The following is a 27,334-nucleotide window of genomic DNA, read 5'->3' on the forward strand; positions in this document are numbered from 1 at the left end:
GCTTGGTAACAATGGGGAAGATAATGGCTGCCTGAGCAACGTCTCCGAGCAGGCGCTGGGCTAGAGGCGGGTCTCAACCAGCGACTCATCGGAGGCGGGCTTGAGAGCAGCGGCAGGGGAGGCGCGCAGGAGCCTCGGCGGTGGCGACGGCGACGGCGGCGGCAGCCGAACCGATAGAGTCGGACCCGACACTATAACCGAGTAAGTGAAGCCTTGGGAAACCTCTTGAGAAATGGATGGAGCGCGAGAGGAAGACAGCGGAGCTGCGGCCGGCTGCCTGGTCTCTCAAAATGGCCTGTGTGTCGTGTAGTGGCGGACGCTCAGCGCCGCCTCCGGACCCCAGGCGCTGATTGCTGCGGGGGGCTCCGTGGCGTAGTCGCCGCTGCCATTTTAGTTGGGTGTATAGTCACAGTCTCTTGAAGAAGGGGAAGGAGGTGGGTAGTACTTCCTCTTCGTGGCGGTGCAAGCTAAAGCCAGGGCCCTCCACAGTCTTAAGAATTTGGGGGAGGCGATTTTTGAGTGTTGGCCTCCGGCGTGAGAATCTTTGATCGTCTTAGGGTTTTTTCTCTTTGGTTCTCTGGAGGCGCCCCTCGCCTCCCTACCCCTCTTTTATATGGCGGGCTTGGGAAAAGGGGGAAAAAAACAGGCTGCTCCAAGTCAGATGCTGGGAACTCTTGGGCCTTTAGATTTCCCAGGATTTGCAAAATCCCATTTTGAGCTCTTCTGCTGGGCACTATCAATTAGGCGCCCCCTGGGGCCAGGATGACATCTTCCTGAGGATCTGGGGCAACTGGTTTACTCCCTTACTCGACTAACCCTGGCATATCCTTTGCCAGATATCACTGCAAGGATCCCCCGAAAAGGCAGGGAAAAGCCGTTGCTTGTTTGTTGTTTTTCCCTGGGTAAGGGTGGGAATTGGGCCAAATGATTTTTCAACTTAATTTCCGTTCAGTCCGGCAACAACCCAACCCCTCCCCCCTCAAAAAGAAAAGCCTAAGGGTCTCGGCTTCTGCGGGCGGTACCTGCCACGTACGCCATAGCTTTAGTAACTAGTATTAACCGGTTGGGCTTCTGCTTCCTGAATACTCAGTCCCTTTTTCCCTTATGCTGATTAATTTCAAGATGGAGGAGACAGCCACGTTCCTTCCCTAGACAGTTTCCCCATACTTATTCCACAGGTTAGTCCGGTAATCTGAGGCCTAGCAATCTTGTTATTTAGGTCATTCTTTTCGTTTGGGGGCAAGAGGAAGCATTTATATCAGGTTGTCATCCACCATTTGCAAGGTCCCACAGTAATTTTTTTGCTGCAAATAAGGAGCCCGCGTTTCCTGAATCAGAATTAACCGCAGTCGCTTAGGATGATTGAAGGGAGGATGAAATAATACTAGTCGTTTCTACTACTAGAATCATTTACTTGATTCTTCGTGATTAAAGACAAAATTACTCCTATCACCCCATCAAGTACATCATGTCCGTCCTGGATGACTTGAGACCAGACAGCACAATTACAGCCCCCCCCCCCCGCCAAAATCAGTTTTCTAAATTATAAAAATAAAGTACCCAGGAAGACCAATCCAAATACTTTTTAAACTGATTTTAGGAGACTGTTACACTGAAAAATATTTAATTTTTTAGCCTAAATGTCCTGATGATCTTTCATACTTTAGTTCCTGCCATTCCTTCTGTAATGTGCAAATAAGTACTTGAAAGTAACCATCAGAATCTGAAAATATTACTGGTCTCATCAGGAAAGGCCTATTTTAAGCAAGCTTATATTAAAAGTTAGATTGACTTTCAGCCTTTAAGTGAAATCTAACACAAGATTACTGGTTTCCTCTGACCTTCTCAATCTCCCCAAATGTCCTAATAGTAATACTAAATTAGGTTGGGTTATGGGGTGTGTAACTTAAAATATATAGGATGTGTTTTTTTAGGATGTGTCTATTTCAAAGAAAATGTCTATCTTATGAAAGGAAGAATAATGGATTCTTTTTTTTTCTAGAGCAGAGAGTGAAGAAAACTAAAATCCAGTTTATTGTATTACAATACTATGTCATAACAGTCAGGTAATTTATTTTTTGTTGCGTCTCCTGCTGATTTATGTGTAGAATGCATGTTTAAAAATATTTATTCTGTTTTGCAGGCCCTGTAATTGGATGGGCTCATTTGATATATGTTTATTGGTGCTGGGCATTCCTCATGATGGAAATGGGTGTTTTTCATTGAGAATTCAAAGGGTAGTGTGTCTGAGTAGCTAGAGCTCACTAGTATGTTGTCTGTGAATTTTCTTCCTTTAAAGTAATGTCTGAAGTTTACCAATACCTGTATAGAACAGAAAGAACAAAGTAGAAATTTGCTGCTTTAAATCATTGTTGGAATGGGATGGATCTAAATGAATAGTGTTTCAATGTTCATTGAATAACTAAATGAAAAATCAGTTGCGTATCTTACAGGAATATGATCTTACATTTTTTGGTTTGGTGTTCAACTTTTTTTTCCTTCAAGATCCAAAAAGTCATAATTGATATATGATACTCTGATATTAACTCCTTTTATTATCATCATTGTTAAGGTAACTACGTAATTTATTGCCTTAGCCAGGTTGCTTTTAAGAGCAAAAGGGACATTATTAATAATTATTCCTGGACAACAGGTGCAGTCCTGGATTGCCTTAGGGAAACTGGGATGGAGTTAGCCTAAATTCATAACTGATTTGTATTGAATGCTTATGTGCTGTGTCCTGTGCTGTGTACTGTGCTTTTACATGCATGACTTTGTAATCCTCATAGTAAAGCCTCATGAGGATATTAACTATTTTACAGAGGTAATCGAGATTCAAAAGAGGTTAAGCAATTCCTCCTCAATTAAATAGCTAATAAATGGTGCAGACCCCATTTTAACCCAGGTCTCTCTGAACCTGAAGTCACTAAACTTTTATGCCTATAGACTTGATTGCTCTCTAATTAGATTGGAGATGGAAAGAAAATGAAAGGTTTTAATGAAAGAAATCTATAGGTTATGTCGTATTAAAAACTTTTATTCCCACTTAAAGGGAATCTGCTTTGTGAAGCAGGTGAGACTTTTACCAATTACCTCCTCCCCTTTTTTATGTCCTGGTTCCTGTTTCAGCTATCATTGCTTGTGATATAATTTGAAAACAATTTAAAATCAGAAATTGTTTTAAGAAATAGCTTAATAAAATGATACCTAGAAATGTTAGGCTGGTTGGATATATTCTTTCAGGTTAGTGAAGATGTTATGAGGCCTTAATACAGTAGATCAAATGGGACATCTACATCTTTGGAATTATAATGTATATATTACTTTTTCCATAGACCGAGTAGATTGTGAAATAGAGCAAATCACTCACCAGCCTCTTGTCCCTTGATTTACTATAGGGCGGATAACAAATTAGAAAGCGAAAAGTCCTCTCTCAAATCCAGACCAATGAGGTGCTAGAATTTTGGGCCACTGTGTAGGACATGTTGTTCTTCTGTAAGTTTACTTCCTTAACACCTCTGTATAACACAAAGATTTCCAAAACCTTATGGCCCATTGACTTCAAAAAAATATCAGTTTATATAATCCCTTGCATTTTGATAACCAGTGTAAGAAGGCAATAATGCTTGTGTCTATTTTCTCCTTCATTATTTTTTCCCAACCTTGAAAATGGAAATTTCCTAGATAATCAAAGTTTATTTTTTCCTGTCATCAATTGAGATTTTTTTAAAATATGAAAATATTGGTAATTTTGAACAGTTCAGGAATGTATTTATGAACTTGTTTTCTTTCTGAAATATATAGTTAATCTTTTTGTTGTAGATTTTCTGACCCAAGATTTTAATTGCATTAGTGCCTACATATGTGTGAGATAAATACCTATAGACAGTTTGTGGTGTGTATATCGATTTGTGCACCTTTTGCAATGATTTCATGACTTGAGGTTGGGCTGCCATTGTAACATTTGCATGGTGATGAACATGATACTTTATGGGGGGGGAGATATTTGTGTCTAATGTTTTTAACTTTATTAATGAAAAATAGTCTCTTTCCTCTCAGTTTCCACTTAATTAAAAGCTGTAGGGAGAAAGAAGTTATTAACTCTTAATTACAGTTTTCATTTTCTTATCGGCCAAAGTTCCCATTAGTATCAGTTACATCTAAGGTGACTGACTATATTAATTTATCCAAGCTGGAACAGTTTTGAAAGTGAAAGAAGTCCATATTAATAATTACTATGGGATAAGAGGTATAGATTGCTACTTTTCTGGATAAACTGGGGATATATGGTCACTATGGTCATTGTTTCTATTGCAGAACACTTGTTCAGGAAGAACATTTTTCAGCATGTTTGGTTTTATAACACAAAAATTGTTTTCCTCAGTCATTTGTGTACATAATATTTTCTTTTTTGGTCAAAGGATTTTAATTTTAAAAACTTGCTTCACCTTTTAAAAAGTTAGATGGAAAACTCATGTTCTTAAAGATAGTATCTTAAATGGGGCACCTGGGTGGCTTAGTCGGTTAAGCGTCCGACTTTCGCTTAGGTCATGATCTCGCTGTTCGTGGGTTCAAGCCCCGCGTCGGGCTCTGTGCTGACTGCCAGCTCAGAGCCTGGAGCCTGTTTCAGTCTGGGACTCCCTCTCTCTCTGACCCTCCCCTGCTCATGCTGTCTCAGTCTCTCTCCTAGAAATAAATTAAAAAAAAATAGTATCTTAAAGGTAGTTCTTAAAGATAGTTATCAATTAACACCAAAATTGTCAGTAATCAATGATTTTACATTACATTTTTTAAGAACATGCACATTTTGAGTTTCTGAGTCATTTTTTGACTTGTTGGGGATAATGAGAAGGCGGAATTGAGTTTGCGTGGATAAGATGAAATTCTAATTTAGTGACATAGCTCAATAAAAATGTGGAATGGGTAATTGAAGATTAATTTACTATCTAAAGTACTTGAGTGAATAGAAATGTCATCATAATGGTTTATTTTTTTTAACTAACTTGTTCCTGTGAACTGGCAGCATTTGGTTTGATCTCAGTCCTCTGATTTGTTGATGTTCTTGTTAATACTCTTTCAATTTAACTGTTTTAGAGGGTTGTAATAGAACTATTTGGGAGCTGCATGTCAGTAGACTTCTTGCCAAGAGATTTAGGGACACTTCTGAATCCTTTTTCTTTCTACTGTCCTTTTCAAGTGATAAAGCTAGAAGAATATAAATGAGGCTAAAGTAACATTGCCATGCAGATAGTATTTTATAATCTTATACTGATATAATAGTATCAACAGTGGTAGAGACCTTGGTAGCATCCTCTGATAGGCCAGTGTTGGAAATAATCAACAAATTGTGTGGATGATAACAGGTATCATGCATTTGGTAAAGGCAGTGAAGCATCAGTCCTGTCATTTTTTAAAAGAGGAGTGCTTTATATTTCTGTTGAAAAAGGTAAGATAGTCACAAAAAGGAGATAGAGTGCCTGAGTGAAATGGTAGGGAGAAAAGCACAGTGTTTTAGGCTGATAGCCTGGTTACTCATGTTGTTTCTTAAGCTTTATTTTTTTGACTTACTACTGTAATGTGACCTGGGTTATGTTTTTTTTTTTTTTTTTTTACAAATAGTTTATTGTCAAATTAGTTTCTACATAACACTCAGTGCTCATCCCCAAAGTGCCCTCCTCCATGCCCATCCCCCCCTCCCCCCCCACATCCATCAGTCCTCAGTTTTTGTCAGCATTCAAGAGTCTCTCATGGTTTGCCTCTCTCCCTTTCCCCCACCATTTCCGCCCTTCTTCTCCCCCTTGTTCCTCCGTCAAGTTCCTCCTAATCCTCCTATACGTGCAAACATATGGTATTTGTCCTTCTCTGCCTGACTTATTTCGCTCAGCATAACACCCTCAAGGTCCATCCATGTTGCCTGGGTTATGTTTTATTCATAGTCACAGATTCACAGTACTAGAAGGTACCTTATGGATGGTTTTAATCCAGTGCCCTTAATATTGATGAAGATCCTGAGGCACAAGAATTTAAGTGAATTGGCCGAATTTACATAGCTGGTTAATATTGTAGCCCAAACTAGAACCCACTATCTCCTACTTTCTCCTTTTCACAGAACTGAATTCCACCCTTCCACTGATAGAATAAAAAAGCTGTCTGATTGTTAATTGTCTTTTGTCTGTTACAAATGCTATAAAACTTTAATTAAACATTCTGTATATGTAGAATTCCCAACACTTTTGGTGACTATATATACAATAGTACTTTATATCCTGACCTCAAATTCAGTGGTTCTTTGTGATTTGACTTTAAAAAAAAAACTGCATTAAGTATTTTTTATTTTGGTGATGGTATTATTGAACTATTTATTGACAAGGATTCCATATCATTAATTTTCATTTATTCTCTGAGGTTCTTAATGAAGCTCTGTTGCCAACAGAATGATACTTGTTCTTTTTCAGTATGACACATTTTTATGTTGTTACTATGATTTTTTTTAATTGGCATATTCTCATAGAACACTATTGAGTCTGGAGCTTATATGAACACAAAAGATGAAAATGCTCAAGATGCTCTGGTAGTTAGTTGATATAAGGATACTTTGATTACTCCCTCCCACTGTACCTTTTTGTTTTTAAGAAGAGATTACATCTTCCAGATTAATAGATGTGGCTTGTTTTTAAATTGATATTCACACAAGCATTTGAATTTCAGAATTCAGTTTTGTAAAATCTTTTGTTTAACAGTATATTTTTGGTGCCTTAAGTCCCCTTCATTGGGTATTCTGATGCAGTATGTCTGTTGAGTATAACGTGTGTACTTAGTACCAGGAGTGACTCATTCATACAAACAGTATGTTTTAAGTTACTTTTTGCCCTAACATAACAAAATTACATTTTTTAAAGATTGAAGAACAGAGATTAGGATAATCAAATGAAAAACTTAACAGTGGTCAGAAAGATAGTGATCTGCACTACTTGTATTAATATACAAGAAATGGAGATCACTAAGTGCTTTAAAATTCTCAAGGTGAATAAAATGTCTTAAATTCCCTAATTACAGAATAAACCTCAGTTTTGGTTTTCTTGCTAGCTATTCCTTCCTGGAATTGAATTTACCTGATACAGTCAAACATTAATTGACCAAACGAGTAGTGTTTTAAATGACTAGGCAAAATTTCTAATTTGGCTGCTTATTTCCAGGAATGGATTTCGATATATTGGCACACAATACTCTGAAAGAAATAAGGTTAATAAAATATGCTTTTTTTTTGTTTTTAAAACAAAAATACTAAATGTTGACTTATTTAGAAATAAGTCCTACTTGGTTCATACTGCTTATAAAAGGTGCTTTGTTGCTTTGCAGGTTTTCATACCAAGAGTGAACATGGTATAAAAAGCTCACAGTGAGGCTGAATACTTTAGGCATGCCTGTTGGGACTGAAGGAATGTGTTTTGTTATGTATTTTTTTATTTTTTTTAAAAAATTTTAAAGTTTTTTTTTTTTTTTTAAACCCTGAGAGAGAGAGACAGCGTGAGCAGGGGAGGGTCATAGAGAGAGGGAGACACAGAATCCGAAAGAGGCTCCAGGCTCTGAGCTAGCTAGCTGTCAGCATGGAGCCTGACGCAGGACTCGAACCCACAAACCGTGAGATCATGACCTGAGCCGAAGTCAGACACTTAACTGACTGAGCCACCCAGGCGCCCCTGAAGGAAGGTGTTTTAAAGTGTATAGTTTTGCAATATTATTGGGATTCAGTTGATGTAGTGAAAACTTGACTGGTTTGGAATTAGGAGACCTGGATTTAATTACTGGCTCCTTCCACTTTTCCACATGGCATTTGGTAAATCACTTTCTCACTCTATGCTTGTTATCTGTAAAATAAAGGTGATTATTGCTACTTCATAGGATTCTTGTGAGGATTAAATGAAATAGAAGTGAAAGGGCTGTGTCAGTACATGGTGGTGGGTATTGCTTATAATAAGGGAAAGACCTAAGTGATTTAACAATTACATATTCTCTTAAATTGTTTTATTGGTAAACTTTTCATAGAAATATTAAGTGTAAAAGTGGCTGATGCTAATCATATACTTAGTCCAAAATTCCTGACTTATGCACATAAATACTGTAACTGAGAGTAAGATAACAAAATAGATTTAAGATTCTCTCTTTTATGCTGATAGAAGGAGCCCAGGAGTGTGGGAGGATTCTTCTTTCCTCTTACTAGTTAAAATGGAAGTGTACCATGGTGTTCACCATAGTGTAGAATCTAGAGACTCATTTTGGCAACATAATTCTTAATTAAAGTTTCACACCAAATTGGAGAGAGATCTGTATTTGATCATTTGAATTGTGGTGTCTGGAATCTTTGGTGTGCTGTAACCATTAAAATGTTCATTTTCACTTACCAGTGGTGATGTTACATCTACTACCAGGTTCTGAACTTGTGATTTAGATTTACTATATTTTTTCACTTTATGCCACTTGGGTTACAAAGGGACTGTTTAAAATAAGACCAGGCTCAAGGGTGTGTGTGTAAGTGTGTAAGATTATTTTACAGGGCATTTGAGAGCATTGCTTATGTTCAGGATTTCCATTTTTCTCCAAAATGTAATTGCCTCTAGTCCAGGGGAACTCTGCAGGTTAACAGTCATAACTCACCCATTAAATGTCCCTAAAGGGTAGAGGGGTCTTCTCAGTGCTGAAACCTCTTCACCCCTATGCTCAGCCTAGGGGAAATGCCTAGTAAGTCAGAAAGGAGGCAAAAGTAGGGAATGAAGTTAGATTTTTCTCTCCCTGTCCTCTTAATCAACTACAGGAAACAAACTATTTCTTCAGTGGAAACCTATACCTTAGCAAAAACTTTGGGTGTTCTGTTAAATGAAGCCTTGCTGGTTTGGTTACAGTTTTGAAATAAAAATAAGTGTGTTGCAAGGATGTCATGTGGAGAAATTACTTTCCTTGATTTTCTCTGATGTATGTATGAGAGGTGGGAAGAGAACAGGATGTGATTATGGAAGTAAGAGTAATTTGGATGATCATGTGTTGCTTTGTGAGTGTGTCCCATTATTAAAATTGAACTTAAAGATAAAATTAAACCAAGATAAAAATTCTTGTGTGGAATAAACTAACCTCTAAGCTCACCGGGCAAGAACTGTTTAGAATTCAGCAGTCCCTAAAATCACAGTGTCAGTAGGGTTTTGAATAGAGGTATAATGTTTTGTCTCTAGTTTCCATGTAGGAAATGATAGAAATTCTAAAAGGTTAAGAATGAAATCTTGAAGATGGTGAGCATAGGAAAGAATTCTCTATTCCATGTGTATTGGTAGAATATTAAAATTGCTGTTTTATTTTAGAAAACCATAAAGAGGATGTATAAATAGTGGGTGTGTAGACCACGAACAATATATTGGGAATACCTTGAAATTCTTTGCTTATGTGGGATTTCTCTACCTTACAAGCAAATTCTTTCAGATTGCACTGTCCAGTGTGGTAGCCACTAAGCACATGTGGCTACCTGACACTCGAAATGTCACTGGTGTAACTGTGTAACTGAACTTTTAATTTTCTCTAATTGTAACTAAGTTAAATTAAAACTGTAGCATTGTAAAATATTTTCTCATTAAACACAACTTTGTTGTTTTGGTAGGACTGCATTTTAATTTAACCATTGAAAATTTAGTATCCAGCTTGAGATGTGCTGTGAATGCAGAATACCAGATTTCAAACACTTGATATTAACAACAAAGAATATAAAACATCTCATGAATTTTTTGTAGTGATAATGTGTTGAAATGATATTTTGGTTATGTTGGGTAAGTAAGATAACTAAGAATATTTCAAAAATACAAAAGAACATGTAAGGCATGAAGTGCCACTCCAGTGACACAAACACTGTGTGCAGCGATGTATGAAAAAATTTCTAGCTGAGATAGTAATAGTTTCTTATGAGGTAAGATTTCACTGAACCTTAAAAGGTGAGTGAAATGGGGAGAGACTAAGAAGTGTCTGAGGGAATAGGGTTAGTGGGAGTGTGAAGGTAGTAAAGTACAAGGTGTGTTGAAGGGCAGGGATGGAGCACCTTAAGTGGATTGGTCTTACCAAAGTGTTATAAAAAATCGTGGCAGTGGACTACGTAGCTGAATAGGACCCTAGGCCCAGAATAGAAAACTAAGAGACTTCCCCATCCATAATGACATGTTAGTCCAAAGGGTCTTTTGAAGTCAGTCTGTTCAAACTCCTACCGAGTAAGCAGTTTCCTCTTAATATCCAGCCTCTGCTTGAATATTTTGAGAGAATGGGTAGTTTGCTTGCTTTAAGAGGCTGGTTGTGTCTCCACTTTAGAACAGTTTAATTGTTAGACCATTGTATCAAAAGAAAGAAATCTCTGCTCCCATATTTCTTCAACTGTTTGCCCTAATTTGATTCTGTAGTTCTGCTCCCTTTCATGTTTTGACTCTAAGTATTTGAAAATGTGAATCAAGCCCGCTTTTAGTTTTGTCTTCATGCTAGACTTCTCCAGGTAATTCAGCCATTTCCTTTATGGTGTTCGCTGCCTTGTCTTGGTCACTCTAGATCTGACCAACAGATTGCTGTGGGTCTGTTACCACTTTTATTTGAACACTGTGGCCTATGAAAGCAGTATGAGACTGTATTAGGTTTCTTAGCCAGGTCAAACAGGCCTTTTATTGAGCTTTTTGTTAGCTTAAAAACTTGAGGTCCTTCTTCATGTGAACTGTTCTTTTCACATGAGTAGGTTTCTTCCCTATTCTGTACTCTTCATACGGATTATTTTAGTTTGATACTCCTTCATAAAGTTTTCAGGGTAGCACATTTACCATCACTTATGTTGATGTCAGCTCATCCTCACAAGTGACTGAGAATTCAAAATATTACTTATCATATACATACATCTCCATTACTGATTCCCAACTCTGAATTGCTTAGATTTGGTTAGCATGTCTTTGACGTGGTTCTTTTTTAAATGCTAAAGACAGGATTCTTTGCAGGTCTGTATTGCTCTGTAACCTTTGAGTGTGGCATTTGACAGCTCTGAATCTGTTATACTGTTGTCATCAAGCTCTTTGCTACTCAGACTGTGATTCTAGGATCAGCAGCAGCAGCACTTGGAGGCTTATTTAAAATGCAGATTCCCAGGCCCCACCCCCAAACCACTGAATCAGAATCTGTATTTTAACAGGATTTCTGGGTGATCTGTTTGTATACTGAAGTTTAAGAAGCGCTGATCTAGCTTACATTTCTCCATGATGATAAATAAGGATATAAAACCTCCTCAGACTCTGTACAGAAATCAAGCCAGACTAGTCAGCAGTGTAATTCTGACATTCCTATTAAAGAGGTTCTCAGCCCTAACTGTTTGGTAGAATTACCTGTGGAATTTTTTAAAATACTGCTATCTGGCCAACCCCAGAGAAACCTTCCCAGGTGATTCTAATGTGCAAGCCAAGGTTGGGAACCATCCCTATGTAAAGCAAATAAGGTTAATTTGGCAGTGAACCCCACTGCTGGTAAACCTATTTTTCTTCTCTGTTTTGCAATATATCTGATAGTCTATTGCAGAATTTCCCTCTAGGTTCATTGTCAGATTTTGCTGTGCTACAGTTTATAGGCTTCACTTTATTTGAAATTTAGATCATTTCTAAATGTAGTGTTTTTAACATCTCTCCTGTTCTTTGTGATTACTCAGAGATTATCGTTAGAAGTTTTGCAGTTTGGACTCTTGATTCTCTGAGAAGTTGTTTTTCCACTACTTATGGTTGGAAGGTGGTTCTCCTTGTTGAAGAAAATAGGAACAAAACAGAAGTTCAGTGCCTCTACCTTCCGTCCTTTGTTAATATACCAACTCTCCCACCCATTCAATACAAGATCCCTTTCTTGTTTGAGATTCCGTTTTTCAAAGTCATTTTAAAAATCTTCCATATTTTTGCAAGTTTCTGTTCCATATGGTCTTTAACCTCCCTGATGCAGTTCTTAAGACTTTGTGACATTCTTATAACAGCTCTTGGTATGTGAGTTTTCTATTATCTTTGGTTCATAGCCTTCAAATGTCAGAACTTATCAGACATTTTGTCTTTGAAGATTTATGTTTTAAAAGCCTTTCAACCCTACTGAGTTGTAATTTATTATAAATTATTTTTAGAACTATTTACTGATCCTTTACAAGTGGGCTTTGTCCTAACTTTCATGTTAACATTCAAAATATTAGGTGCTTAAGAACATTAACAAATGTCACCGGTAGTTTTCTTTGGTTTGAAGAGTTATGGCTCAAGTTTCTTTTTCCTTTGTGCTGTCCTGTATTTTTTTTTAAGTTAGCTGCTTACTGTTACCAATACCAAATTGCATTCCTTTGCTACATATGGAAACTTTTGGCTTCCTTCTGTTTGTTGTTGTTTGTTTTTTTTTTCCATTGCCTGGCCTATATAACTTTAAGCTGTTATATATATAAGCAATCTTAAAGTTTAAAATTATAAAAACCAGACAGGTAGAGAAGCTTCTTTATTATTATCTGAAAGAGAGTTTTTTTTTATTTTTCTCTATTTTTTTTTAATTTTTAAAAATTTTTATTTATTTTTGAGAGACAGAGCGAGCAGCAGAGGGTCAGAGACAAAGGGAGATACAGAATCTGAAGCAGGCTCCAGGTTGAGCTAGCTGTCAGCACAGATCCTGATGAGGGGCTCGAACCCACGAACCGCAAGGTCATGACCTGAGCCGAAGTCTGACGCTTAACTGACTGAGCCACCCTGCCGCCTCTATTTGTCTCTTTAGTATTGAATTATGAACATCCAGAGATTTCATGTGTTTTTCTTGGGATTAAATCTTAGTAGTGATATAGATTAACTCTTCTACAAGTCAGATTTTCATATTTTCGTGGAATTAACTTCTATATTTTCAGTGCGAATTTAAGGTCTGTCTGGTGTTGGAAGAAAAAAGGAGGATGACTTTTTTGTTTGGAGTCTTATTTTAGATTGCTTATTACTGTTGTTTTTCATTAGAGTAGTTAATTGAAAGTGGTAGAAAAAACAGGTAGCAATGTGTGTTTTGGCTTTGATCAAAAAGCAAAATTGAGCATATTTTATAGTTATTTATATAAAAAGAGAAGCCCAAATTTCCACAGAATTTTTCTTGGTAAAACTCGAAATATAATAATAATGGAGTAGTGTTTTGTAATATAGGTCTGATAATGAGAAGAGTGGCATTCTTTTTGAAGGGACATTTTGCTTAATTGGGGCTAAACATCTCAAAATTACTTGCAGATGTTCAGCTAGTGTTACTGACTTGAAATGAGATTTTCCTTAGTTAATATTTGAAAATGTCTTTCCACACACACAGGTACAAGAAAACCTAGGAGATACTTTAGGTTCAATTCCAGACTAACATAACAAAGCAAATATCACAGTAAACCTAGTCAAATGAATTTTTTGTTTTCCAGTGCATATAAAGGTTATATTTACACTGTAGTCTGTTAAGTGTGCAATAAATAGCATTTTGTCTAAAAAATGATGTGCATACGTTAATTTCAATAGGCTTTATTGCTTAAAAATGCTAACCATCATCTGAGCTTTTCAGTGAGTCGTAATCTTTTTGCTGGTAGAGAGGGTCTTGCCTCCTTGATACTGCTGCAGCTTCCACATCAGCACTTGCTGCTTCACCTTGCAGTTTTATGTTAGGAAGATGACTTCTTTCGTTAAACCTCATGAACTACCTTTCAAACATTTCTCTGGCAGCTTCCTTACCTCTCTCAGCCTTCATAGAATTAAAAAGTGTTAGGGCCTTGGTCTTGATTAGGCTTTGTCTTGAGGGAATGTTGCAGCTGGTTTGATCTATCCAGACCACTATAACTTTCTCCTTACTAGCATTAAGGCTGTTAAACTTTCTTATCAGTCACACATTCACTGGAATAGCACTTTTAATTTCCTTCAAGAACTTTTCCTTTGCATCCAGAACTTGGCTGTTTGGCACAAGGGGCCTAGGCTTTTGCCTTGTCGTGGCTTTTGACATACCTTTCTCACTAAGCTTAATCATTTCTAGCTTTTGATTTAAAGTGAGAGATGTGTGATTCTTCCTTTCATTTGTGTACTTAGAGGCCACTGTAGGGTTTAATTAATTGGCCTAATTTCAATATTGTGTCCCAGGGAAAGGGGGAGAGATGGGGAATAGGTGGTTAGTGGAGCAGTCAGAACACACGTTTATCCATTTAGTTTGCCATCTTACATAGGTATGGTGCATGGCACCTCAAAACAATTAAAACATCAAAGATCACAGATCATCTACCATAACAAATGTAATAATGAAAATTTTGAAATATCTCAAGAATCACCAAAATGTGAGACAGAGACATGAACTGAGTAATGCTGCTAGAAAAAAAAATAGCTTGTATTTTTACAATACAAATAGCAAGCAGTAGACTTGCTCCACACAGGACTGCCACAAACAAACCTTTTAGTTTATTTAAAAAAACAACAACAACAACAACAACACAGTATCTGTGAAGTTCAGTAAAACATGATATGCCTGCCTATATTGCTATCTAATCAGTCCACAAGCATGTAATTTTAATGAAGCATATTTATACCGTAGTGAAGGCATTTATAGAATTCATTTGATATTTACCTTTCAGCATATCATTACACGGCAGAATTTCACTTTTAGTTGGAAGTTAGGTGGAAGCTCCAATGAGGTCCAAAAAAATGCTTCCAGAACTGTAATCTGTGCTCAGAAAAGAAATATGTTACAAATTTGTAGCAGAATGGAACTGTTGTTTCTTTGATAGTGTAAGAAGTGCACTTGACATTGTGATTCCTGTGTTAGTTGTTGTTGAAATTATCTTACTACAGTGTAAGTTTTGCATATAAGCGCTGTTCTGGCTTGTAATTTTAGGTTGAATTCATTAAGAAATATTAGGAAGTCTACAACAAAAGCTTAATTTCTCAAGCCATTCATTGTTTGGTAATAGCGATTGAAGGTGGTTCTTCTCATTCAGAAAAAAATTCAGTCTTGGACTTGAATACAGCGAATCACACTAAAACTTTACCAAGGCTGAGCCATCAAATTAACAAGGAGTAGAGCAAGTTAGGATATTCAGCTTCTATTTATGACAAAAATTCAGAGAATTGTTGATGGTTAAATCCACAATAATGAAGTTCACTGGTAACAACACTGGTTCAGTAATATGTTAGATTCACATAGTTTCTACAAACCACCTGCTGATGAATAATATAATGAAGAACCATAGACTTAAAACACCTTACATTTTCACAAGCTTTATAAATTTGTCCAACTTGTCTTTGGTTGCTCTACACATGTATTTACCACCATTTCCATTGTAACACATCTTAGCAGATTTCACTTCAAGCTGTGCTCAATTAGTGTTTTCTCAACGTTTTGGAAATAGTTAGGGCACCAAGGTGGCACAGTCGGTTAAGACTTGGACTCTTGGCATGGCTCAGGTCATAATCTCATGGGTTAATGAGTTTGAGCCCTGCATCGGGCTATGCCTTGATGGTGTGAACCCTGCTTGGGATTCTGTCTCTCCTTTCGGCCCCTCCCCTGATTGTGCACATGCTCTCTCTCTCTTTCAAATAAAATAAACTTTAAAAAAATAGCATCACCTGTAGTTGCTCCATGCAGACTATTCATAGAGGTTACTTCTGTAGTTACTTCAAACTTGTTGAGTAATCAACACTTGACTCCTTGAATAAACAACTGAATAGTATCAGTTGCATTTGTCAACTCCTCAAGAGCCAAGAAAAATCACTCAGAATCATTTGCTGTTTCATTTTTATTGATTGTGACATATTCCAATATTCTTGAATTTTTGAGCAGCTACTCTTACCAAAAAGCTAATCATCTTGGGATGCCTGGGTGCCTCAGTAGGTTAAATGACCAACTTTGGCTCAGGCCATGATGTCATGTTCCGTGAATGAGCCCCACGTCGGGCTCTGTGTTGACAGCTTATAGCCTGTACCCTGCTTCGGATTATGTGTCTCCCTCTCTCTCTGCCCCTCCCCTACTCACACTAGGTCTCTCTCTTAAAAATAAATATTAAAAAAATAAAATGCTAGTCATCTTAAACAGGTTTATTTTCTCTGGACACATTTCTTTAGCTTCTGCAATGAAGCACAGTTTAATTAACTCACTATTATAAACAGCTTTTTTTGCTTTCGCTAACAAGCCACTTGGAAACTTATTTTGGTTGAAGACTCATTTTTTATTCTTGTGAGAAAATATTTTGTGATGAGATAGCTTTTTTAAATTTTCTAATTTTCTGGACTAGCTTTTCTGTGAATTGAGAATATCATGATGGATGCTTAGTCTGATAGTATGACCGTGTATTTTATTTTGGCACAGTTAAATAGTGCCATTGCATAATAAAATCAGTCTTTTCCATCTCACAACAAATAATCCATACTCCACTATGCCTTTAAGGGTGACATTCAAAGTGCACTTTTACTTCATTTGACATGATGAGTATGCACTGGTAATTTTTTGAAATGTTACAGTTGTGGTGATATGTATGGCACTTGAAATGCTGTCAGGTTACATCACTGCAATTTATAATGTACAGATCATCACCAATGCAAAGTGATGAGAGAGTGCCACATCCGGTCTCTCATCTGTACTTGGCTCTGCCATTATAGCACAAAAGCAGCCACAAACAATATGTAAATGAATGTAAAAGACTGTATTCCAACAAAACTTGATGAACACAAATGTAAAAAAAAAAAAAATTTACTCTTTGATCTCAGGAAAAAACCTAGGCACCAGGGCTGATTTTCATAGTTTGCTTACTCCTGACTTACTTTTTTCCTAGTATAACAGTACTTTTTGGGAGTTTTTCCTTGATGAAATTTTATTCATATGATGTCTGAAAATTCACATCTTGACCTGCATTCTGGATTTTCACATAATTAAGTGTTCTGCAGAGCACATGGTAACTTTTGTTTTCAAGATTGATCTCCTTTCTCCTTTTAGATAATTTTCCACTTGTTCATCAAGATGGAAAGCTCAGATTCTAACGATAAAGGAAGTGGTGATCAGTCTGCAGCACAGCGCAGAAGTCAAATGGACCGATTGGATCGGGAAGAAGCTTTCTATCAATTTGTAAATAACCTGAGTGAAGAAGATTATAGACTTATGAGGGATAACAATTTGCTAGGCACCCCAGGTATGCGATGTATGAAGATTTCTGGTCTTTTAAAAAAATAACTTGTTTTAAAAATCTGTTTCTACAGCCATTATAAAGTATGATTTTAATACAGGGGATACAGAATGATATTTACTACTGTACTTATTACCTGATTCTGTTAACTTATATTTGGAATTATCTACTATCACATCTTTTAATTGTCAATTATATTACGAATTTGTAGCAAGCTGAAAAGACTGGAATTGAACAATATTTTTGGTTTTAGTTAGCTTTATTTAACTTACAAGATATAAATCTGAGTGTGGAAGAGCTAATGGGAATGTTAGTTCCTAGGACAGACTTCCTTTTTTGTCATCTCTGATTCCCAGATTATAGTCTAATCATAATCCTCCAAAGACGGCTTTAGGTAAAATTGTTAATTCAGAACTTTGTGTTTGGTTATTCTCTTTTTCCCACTTAGGTCCCATTTGATCCTAAACAAAATTCATTATCTCCAGTCCTCCTCATTTCTAGTTTTTAAATTTTTTTAATGTTTTTATTTTTGAGAGAGAGAGCACAAGCAGGGGAGGGGCAGAGAGAGAGGGAGACACAGAATCCGAAGCAGGCTCCAGGCTCCAAGCTGTCAGCAGAAAGCCCAATGCGGGGCTCGAACTCACGAACTACGAGATCATGACCTGAGCTAAAGTCGGACTCTTTTTTTTTTTTTTTTTTTAATTTCTAGGATAGAGAGAGACAGCGTGAACAGGGGAGGGTCAGAGAGAGAGGGAGGCACAGACTCTGAAACAGGCTCCAGGCTCTGAGCTGGCAGTCAGCACAGAGCCCGACGTGGGGCTCGAACCCACGAACCGCGAGATCATGACCCAAGCGAAAGTCGGACGCTTAACCGACTGAGCCACCCAGGCGCCCCTCTGTTTTTCTACTAACCTTTGAGTTGTTGTTTAAATTTTAAAAGGTAAGGTGTTAGCCTGACTCTTCTGAGAAGGAATATTCTGTCCCTGCCATTTATAGATACATCAGTCTCTCACTTAGTCTCAGTTTCCTTGTTTTATTTATTTATTTTCTTAATTAAAAAAAATTAATGTTTATTTATTTGGAAGACAGAGTGTGAGTGGGGGAGGGCAGACTAAGAGAGAGGGAGACACAATCTGAAGCAGGCTCCAGGCCCTGAGCTGTCAGCTGTCAGCGCAGAGCCTGACGCGGGACTTGAACTCATGAACTGCGAGATCATGACCTGACCTGAAGTCGGACGCTCAGCTGACTGAGCCACTCAGGCGCCCCTCGGTTTCCTAGTTTTAAAATGCAGATAATGAACATTTAAACAGTTTAAAGATCTTTAAAAACAGTTTTAAAGAATGAGCTGTTCTATGCCAAAGCATTTAGTAAACTGGAAAGAAACTTGTTTAAGTTGTAATGTCATGCTTCCATACCCAGGTTCCTACTCCTTGGTTTTCATCTCAGTTTTTGTAATTTGGCAAACATTTTTAAACTATTTTCAGGTGAAAGTACCGAGGAAGAGTTGCTGAGAAGACTACAACAAATTAAAGAGGGCCCACCACCACAAAACTCAGATGAAAATAGAGGTATATTTTGCTTTGGAGGGTGGGTAGAGGATGAAATAGATTAGAAACTTCAGTAAATGTCAGCCAGAGAGTACCCAGAAATGGCACACATTAATTTAGTGCTAAGTAATTGTTAATAAAAGGATAACTGGCATTTTCTTGATACTTGGTGAGAATGTCAACATGTTTTTTTTTCTGCTTCACCTTTGGGTTGTTTGTATTAATTGAGACATAGGGAGAAATGGCTTATTTAAGTGTGATATTTTTGATTTTTCACCTCCATTGAAATTTCTTCCTTCTTACTGAATTATTTCTTTCTTATAAACATGTGAGTTCTCCACCAGGAGAAAGAAATGACTGTATTCTCTAACCTGATAGTTCTCAACAGGTTATAATTCCCACCCCACCCCACCCCCCTAGGGGACATTGGCAATATCTGGAGACATTTTTTGGTTTGTCACAGCTGGGGCTTTGCTAGTAATAGCTAGGGGGTGGAGACCAGGGATGCTGCTAAACATCCTGACATCCTAAAATTTACAACAGCACAGCCCCCAGAACAAAGAATTATCTGGCTCAAAATGGAAAAAGTGACAGTGTTGAGAAATCCTGCTTTTATGTTTTAAGTAGGACTGTAGGGAATTTGGCTATCTAACATAAGAGGCTATGATAACAGTTTGATTCTTGGGTATGCCATTATATGTACAGTGCTAGGTTCAGACTGTTCATTTGTTCTGATCTCCAGTTTCATGTTAATTTAATATCTTGGTAATATGAAGAAGCACCCAATACTTTTTTTTTTATTTTAATGTCTTATTTATTTCTGAGAGACAGAGACAGCATGAGCAGGGGAGGGTCAGAGAGAGAGGGAGACAGAATCTGAAGCTGGCTCCAGCCTCTGAGCTAGCGGTCAGCACAGAGCCTGACGTGGGGCTTGAACACACGAACCGTGAGATCATAACCTGAGCCGAAGTCAGACCCTTAACTGACTGAGCCACACAGGTGCCCCCCCCAATACTTTTAAATTAATAAACCAATTTTTGTAGTGGCTACAGTAGTCTTGTGTTTTAAAAGACCTCTAGTATCAACAGCATTTAAGTCAAGATCTTAGAAGAAATATTGTAAACTAATGACAATTTGACAAAAATGTACTTTGAACTAAAGTATTAGCCCTGTACCTTAACTGGCATTTGTCTTGTTTGATTGCATTATCATTTTGACAGTGGACTGAAAAAATGTTGTCTTCTGACAGTCCACAGTGGTATGCTCAGCTCTATACGTGAAGTATTGAAAATAAGACTTCCTAGAGATCCCGTTTAAAAAACCATTCTCTAAATTTCTCTAGGATTAGCTTGCTCTTTTGAAATGGATTAGAAACATTCTTGTCTTTACCTTGCAAATGTACCCAGTATAGCTTACAAAAATCTGTAAATGTGACATCTGTTGGGAATCTTTGTTCTTTTTTTCTAACACAGAATTTCAGAGCACTATTATATGATTGTCCTAATTTTAGTAGTTCCTTTTTCTCCCTCTCCCCTCCCTTTTTTAAAAACAGGTGGAGACTCTTCAGATGATGTGTCTAACGGTGACTCTATAATAGACTGGCTCAACTCTGTCAGACAAACTGGAAATACAACAAGAAGTGGGCAAAGAGGAAACCAATCTTGGAGAGCAGTGAGCCGGACTAATCCAAACAGTGGCGATTTCAGATTCAGTTTAGAGATCAATGTTAACCGTAATAACGGGAGCCAAAATCCAGAGAATGAAAATGAACCATCTGCAAGACGTTCTGGTGGAGAAAATACAGAGAACAACAGCCAAAGGCAAGTGGAAAATCCACGATCTGAATCAACATCTGCAAGGCCTTCCAGATCAGAACGAAATTCAACTGAAGCATTAATGGGAGAAGTCGCACCTACCAGAGGTCAGAGAAGGGCAAGAAGCAGGAGCCCAGACCATCGGAGAACCCGAGCAAGAGCTGAACGAAGTAGGTCACCTCTGCATCCAATGAGTGAAATTCCGCGAAGATCTCATCATAGTATCTCATCTCAGACTTTTGAGCATCCTTTGGTAAATGAGACTGAGGGAAGTTCTAGAACCCGGCACCATGTGACATTGAGACAGCAAATAAGTGGACCTGACTTGCTAAGTAGAGGTCTTTTTGCAGCTTCAGGAACCAGAAATGCCTCACAAGGAGCAGGTTCTTCAGATACAACCAGCAATGGTGAATCTACAGGATCAGGACAGAGACCTCCAACCATAGTCCTTGATCTTCAAGTAAGAAGAGTTCGTCCTGGAGAGTATCGGCAGAGAGATAGCATAGCTAGCAGAACTCGGTCAAGGTCTCAGACACCAAACAACACCGTCACTTATGAAAGTGAACGAGGAGGTTTTAGGCGTACGTTTTCACGTTCCGAACGGGCAGGTGTGAGAACCTATGTTAGTACCATCAGAATTCCGATTCGTAGAATCTTAAATACTGGCTTGAGTGAGACTACATCTGTTGCAATTCAGACCATGTTAAGGCAGATAATGACAGGTTTTGGTGAGTTAAGCTACTTTATGTATAGTGATAGTGATTCAGAGCCTAGTGGATCAGTCTCGAGTCGAAATGTGGAAAGAGCAGAGTCACGGAATGGAAGAGGGGGTTCTGGTGGTAGTAGCAGTTCTGGTTCCAGTTCCAGTTCCAGTTCCAGTTCCAGTTCCAGTTCCAGTTCTAGTTCCAGTCCTAGTTCCAGTTCCAGTGGTGAAAGTTCAGAGACTAGCTCAGAGGTGTTTGAAGGCAGTAATGAAGGAAGCTCATCATCAGGCTCATCAGGTGCCAGGCGAGAGGGTCGACACAGAGCCCCTGTAACATTTGATGAAAGTGGCTCTTTGCCCTTCCTTAGTCTGGCTCAGTTTTTCCTCTTAAATGAGGATGATGATGACCAACCTAGAGGACTCACCAAAGAACAGATTGACAACTTGGCAATGAGAAGTTTTGGTGAAAACGATGCATTAAAAACATGTAGTGTTTGCATTACAGAATATACAGAAGGCAACAAACTTCGTAAACTACCTTGTTCCCATGAGTACCATGTCCACTGCATCGATCGCTGGTTATCTGAGAATTCTACTTGTCCTATTTGTCGCAGAGCAGTCTTAGCGTCTGGTAACAGAGAAAGTGTTGTGTAATTAAGGCCTGAACTCTCAGCTATGTAGCTGGTATAGTGATGGGCAAACAGGAATCACTTGCTTTATGCCCACTTTTTGAGTGGTGCTTAAATGTAAAGTAGCAACCTGAATTGAGTCATTGCTTTCTGAATGCAGCATTGTCCTTTTTCCAGTTTCTGTTCCAGAATAAAAGGAAATATTTAAAAGCAATGTTTTAGGACATAAAAATCTGATTTCAGTACCAGTGATTGCTATCACTGAAGATTCATCATCTACGTTTATCAGTTTCTCCTTTGTTATCTTAAAAGATCTGCCTTAGCAATGGCTCTTTTTCCATTTCTTGTTGATCTTTAATGTTTACCACACCATAGAAGAGAGGGGCAAAGGAAATTCCCAGTTTAGACTAAGTTACAGTACATGTTTCATAAGTGATTGCTTAAAGCTATGCCATTCCCAGTTATTAGTTGGCACAAATTCAGCTACATGCTGAATGTCATTTGTTCACCTTTCAGATGAGGTGATATTGGACGTCAGTGTAAATAACACTAAGGTTAGGATCTTCTAAGTGTATAACTGTCTCCTAAGCCCATCACTGTGGCACACTGTAGAGTGAGCTTATAGTTTAATTGAGATATTTATCTTGTGGAAATATTAAAAAAAAAAGCCTATGCTTGTGTAAGTGAAAAAAAATCACATTCATTTGTTTAAAAATGTAAAGCTATTTTGTAGAGGCTCAGTACTTTTCCAATGCACCGTTGTATTAATGCATTCAAAATTGTAAAGTACCATGCTTAGAAATGAAAAAAACTGCTTTTTGTGAGCCAACATAGTAAAAAAAAACAAAACACACACACACACACCAAACAAAGTACAAAGCTGCTTTTGTAAGTGTGTAGATGTCAAGAGCAGAACATATCTATAGTATTTAATGTATGTGAACAGCTACTGTGACATGCAGAGGAAAGGATGGAGTGTAGAGCTGAACTGTGTTGAAGATACCAATGGAAATTTTGTACTTTAACCTGGATTTAGGCAGGAAATGACAAGAGGAGTAAAGAAGACTGGTCTGAGGAATTTAAGATTTTTATGAAGACAGTAACCTTACAAATGTGAACTGGTTTCACATGGAGAGATCTTGACACAGTTTTCTAATTGAGCAGATGAAATAGATTTAAATTTTTGGTAGAGTTTTGGTTTAAAGAAAACAAACCACTACCACCTAGCACAAGTTACACTGATGTTTCTACAAGTCTGCTCCTCAAAAAAAAAAAAAAAAAAAGAAAAGAAAAAAAGGTGGAGGAAAGAGACTATAAACCACGTTTATCATAAGAATTGAAGTTGCTACAGAAGTGTGTACTAATAGGAAAGTCTCCAATTTGCATTATTTTTGAGATTTGTTATTTAAGGTGCCGGGCCACACTTTTCATTACTATCTAACACACACTTTAACATACCACATTTAAAGACTAATTGAAAATTAAGGGAGTTTTTTCCTTTGTTGAAAGTTTGGTTATTTGAAATTCAAATTTTTCATTTTGCTGCCCATATTTGAAGATGAGGCTGCTAACTCACAATCAATTGGCACATGTATTTCTGTGTTGTTTTCCTTAGTAATAAGAAAAATCCCAGTACTCTTGCCGAATATCTCTAATCTTTTGAGGCCAAGGCGAGAGGGTCGAGAGGGTTAGGATTAGTCTGACTAGGGAGTACTTGTTTGTTTATCTGGAAAAAGATAGTGGACCCAAAGAGGAATTGAACACATCTTTGGTCTTCAAAGTGAAAACTACCCATGCATAGTCAGATACTCTACAAAATAAACAAGTCTGCTTCAGGAATTATCTGGCTACCTTAACTGTTTTCAGCTTAGCTGTAAAGGTTATTTCAAAGCTCATTCTTTTATATTTTCCTCTGGCTTTCCATCCTACCTAAGTATCAAGGAAATTAACTTGTAAATATGGTAGTTGTTTACTAAGGATATGTACTGCTCTTGCAAGGAAATAATGTCCAAACAAAGCTTCACTTATTTTTTTTAATATAAGCAGATTTCACTGTTTATGGCGCTTATGTAATACATTTTATCTTTTTAAAAAAATTGTCCATGTAAAAGTCAGGATTCCTTTATATTTGTGAGCCTCCTTGTCTCTTTTCCTAAGGGTGTAATCTACGGTTTTCAGATCTGCAGGATAGTCCTAATTGGCTAAAAACAAACCCATTTTCCTCTTGGTTTGAAATGTCCCATTATAAGGGTGTTTCTTTTATATAGTTTAAAAACAACTGCAGCATATTCTAAGCATAAAAGAAAGTTATTGACAACAGGTACCTCCCTAACCTTCCAAGATGTATTACTCATTTGTGAAGTATTAAAGTAAGAGGTAACTCATGCAGAATGCTGGTTGTGAATGTAGATATTGAAGCTATTCATAAACACTGGAAATAGGATTTTAAGTTTTTAGCCTTCAGTAGAATGCACATATTGGACATGTGCATGTGGACACCTTTTTCAATAGCACTCATTAATTTCCATTGGATTGTGTAGAATGGATACAAATATTTTAGTGGAATTTGCTACTTTTTTTTTTTTTTTACAAGGTCCATGACTATACTTAGTGTTGTGGACCTTTGGAAGACAAGGTCATTTGTAGGTGTCAGATGTACAATGGAGAATAAGAGCCTTTTTTCCCCACCAGCATCCAAAACACCTATTCTCTTGAGGGAGCATTTTCTTGCTAAAGACTTTACATTTCAATGTAATCTTTGCACTTTTTCTTTATTACATAAAGGTTCTGTGTTGAAGACCTAGTTTGAACTTCATGAACTTCATAGGAACAAGAAAAAACAATGTTGGGAAATAACATTGTTCAGAGCATAGGGAAAATATTAAAAACTGAGTTTCCTTGAGTATTTCAGATATTTTTAAAAATTGACTTACTGGTATGAAGCGGTTGAGGTGTTATGTTGTTTTAACTCCAAGCAGCTGACAAGGTTGAGATTTATTAGTACTAAAAACAAAATTGATCAAGTTAGGTTTTGAAGTGTGCAGACTTTATCTATAGCAACACTAGAAGATGAATCGTGTTGTTAATTTGGAATATTTGCTCTAAAAAGAACATATTAGTTATACCTCAGTGGTGTTAATGGTTAATGGAGGTGGGGATTGAGAGAAGTGTTCACATTAGTGTTGGGAGTATAGGAATTAATCAATTGTACAGTTAACAAAAAAAGTTTAGTACCAGGAGTGAGTGACTGTGTGTGTGTGTGTGTGTGTGTGTGTGTGTTTGTGTGTACGTGTACACACACAATCTCTATAAACATGATCATTGAGTTTTTCCAAACTTTAGGAAACTGCTTAGCTATAAGTGTTACCTCAAATATTTTTTTTTCCTTTGGGAAAACATGTCCTTTCTGTGCCAAGTCTTCTCTCCTAGTGTCAGTGTCTCAAATTGTATTTATGAAGGGTTATCACTTAATATGCTTTTTTATTTAACCACCTGCTTCCCAAGTGTCTATGACGTGAAGTGGGTCAGGCAACAGTCATGACTTTCAGTCATTTCCCAAAATACCCATGCAATAGGGAGGTTAATGTTGCAAAATGCCTTTCTTAAAAGGCCATTTTTACAGCTTGCTAGAATACAGTGGCACCTTGTGGTAGTTGTTGGTACTTTCCTTTTAAAAACGGAGGATATTCCCCTCCACCCCTTTTTATTCTCCTTTGTTCTTTTGTGAAGAAAAGATATTTGTAATCTGCCTTGAGCTTTTAAGTTTTACTGGCTTCCCTATCAAATGTATGGTCAATATTAAGTACATAGAAGCCATATTTGCAGGGCACTTTTTTTCTTTTATTGTCTTATGAGACTATGCTGATTGTTACTTTCTAAAGTATTCTGTATCTTAGTGATGCAAGAGATGGATAAGGCACATATGAAAGTGTCAGGCATTTTTTCCCCTTTAGTATAATTCTTCATTATGTTTAATCAATAACAGTGTGGTAATTCACTGATTTAACTGGTAAATTGTACACTTTTGAAAAACACTTGAAGGTGTAAGTCAACAGAAATAACATTTGGAAAGTTAAAAGTGCAAGGTTTGAGGAACAAGTGTTTCACATATTTTTAAATTGTATTTTTAATCAGCAACTAAGAAACAGGTACGAGTTAAGTACTTGCCCTTTAAAAATTTTGGCATCTTGAAATTGAGTTCTTAACTGGAACATTTATAAATACTGCAATATTCCCAACAGGTGAGTGATCTCACTTGCTTTAATAACTTCATTTTGTACTTAAAATTACAGCATATGATAGAGCTGGTACTCAAGTGTTGGAACTCTCAAGGGATAACAACAGTTTCTATCAGTTTCATGATGATTTACATGTCTATATAGGTGTTTTAGTTAAAATTTGAAGCAAATGAACACACTCTCCAACACTGTCATATATAATTATAGTGAAATATTTGGTTTTGATTAAGATTTGTTTACTGCTAAAGACCCACAAGCTGCTTTATAGTCACTTGGATTGAACAATACCTTAAATACATGCAATGAAAGTGAACCCCACCATACCACTGTGCCTAGTAATTTCAGGGTTCCTCTCAGTTCTTCATCTTGCAGATTTATTACAATACCAACATATGGTTGAACCAGCTGCCCAGCCTTAAACTCTGTTTAGTGGCCCTCTGCTAACATTCTTTTAACTGGTTAATTTGTATGTTTGAACTGTCAGATGTTTGTATTTTACCTTTTGTTAGCTCCATTTGTCCCTGGTGCTGCTTTTAAAAATATAGGGCCATGTGATCAGGTATCAGGTTGAGTAGGTACGCAGTTGGCCTGGTTATGTATCTGTGCCTGTTTTATCTTCTCCCATGAAGAGCTGCTTTGGTATAGATGTTTACTTGGATTCATATATAAAGAACTAACTGGGCAGCAATCTTAGAAAGCTTTCTGAAGCCAAAAGAACCTGAAGGGATTTGGAGGGGGAATAGTAAAAGCTGCCTTTATGTCTTTGAACATGAAGCACATAAATGTATGTTCTGTAAAGACTAAAGTGATTGTTATACCAGGGCTTCCTGACCTCTGGGAGAGACTTTGAAAAAAAGCAGAAAGGAGCACAAAGTGAAGTGAATTTGGTTGGCTTGCTTTATCTGATTTTCACATTTTCTTTCAATTTAAATCTGAACATAACACCCTTCTCCAATATCTATCCAGAAGACTCCTGGTTGGGAAGCCCTGTATTAAATTTTGAGAATGTACCCAGTTTCCTTTTTTTTTTTTTTTTTTTTTTTGTACAGTGCTTTACACCTGCTAAAAATTAACTTGTTTAATGCAAAACAAGACCTTGAAAGGTCAGTCATATTAAAGCTGGTTTGATTATTAATAGTTATCTTTTAGGAAGAAGCTTTTTCCCTATGTAAGATGTCATACTGCAGATTTAAAATATAGACTATCAATAAAATGCATGAAGTGATCATT

General features: G+C 37.2%; 1 protein-coding gene across 2 annotated transcripts; it reads left to right on the forward strand.

The window, feature by feature from the left end:
* On the forward strand, nt 1–27,334 carry RLIM (ring finger protein, LIM domain interacting). Of its 2 annotated transcripts, XM_039224371.1 has the most exons (5): nt 1–201; nt 2,003–2,066; nt 16,987–17,179; nt 18,658–18,741; nt 20,273–27,334. In XM_039224371.1, the coding sequence occupies exons 3-5, from the start codon at nt 17,011–17,013 to the stop codon at nt 21,889–21,891; spliced, it is 1,872 nt and encodes a 623-aa protein (XP_039080302.1). In that variant the 5' UTR covers nt 1–201; nt 2,003–2,066; nt 16,987–17,010; the 3' UTR covers nt 21,892–27,334. The 2 variants fall into 2 exon arrangements, with proteins under 2 accessions (XP_039080302.1, XP_039080301.1); XM_039224370.1 differs by lacking the exon at nt 2,003–2,066.

Source organism: Hyaena hyaena, unplaced genomic scaffold, assembly GCF_003009895.1.
Source record: "Hyaena hyaena isolate Hyena2069 unplaced genomic scaffold, ASM300989v1 scaffold_1640, whole genome shotgun sequence".
Lineage (NCBI taxonomy): Eukaryota > Metazoa > Chordata > Mammalia > Carnivora > Hyaenidae > Hyaena > Hyaena hyaena.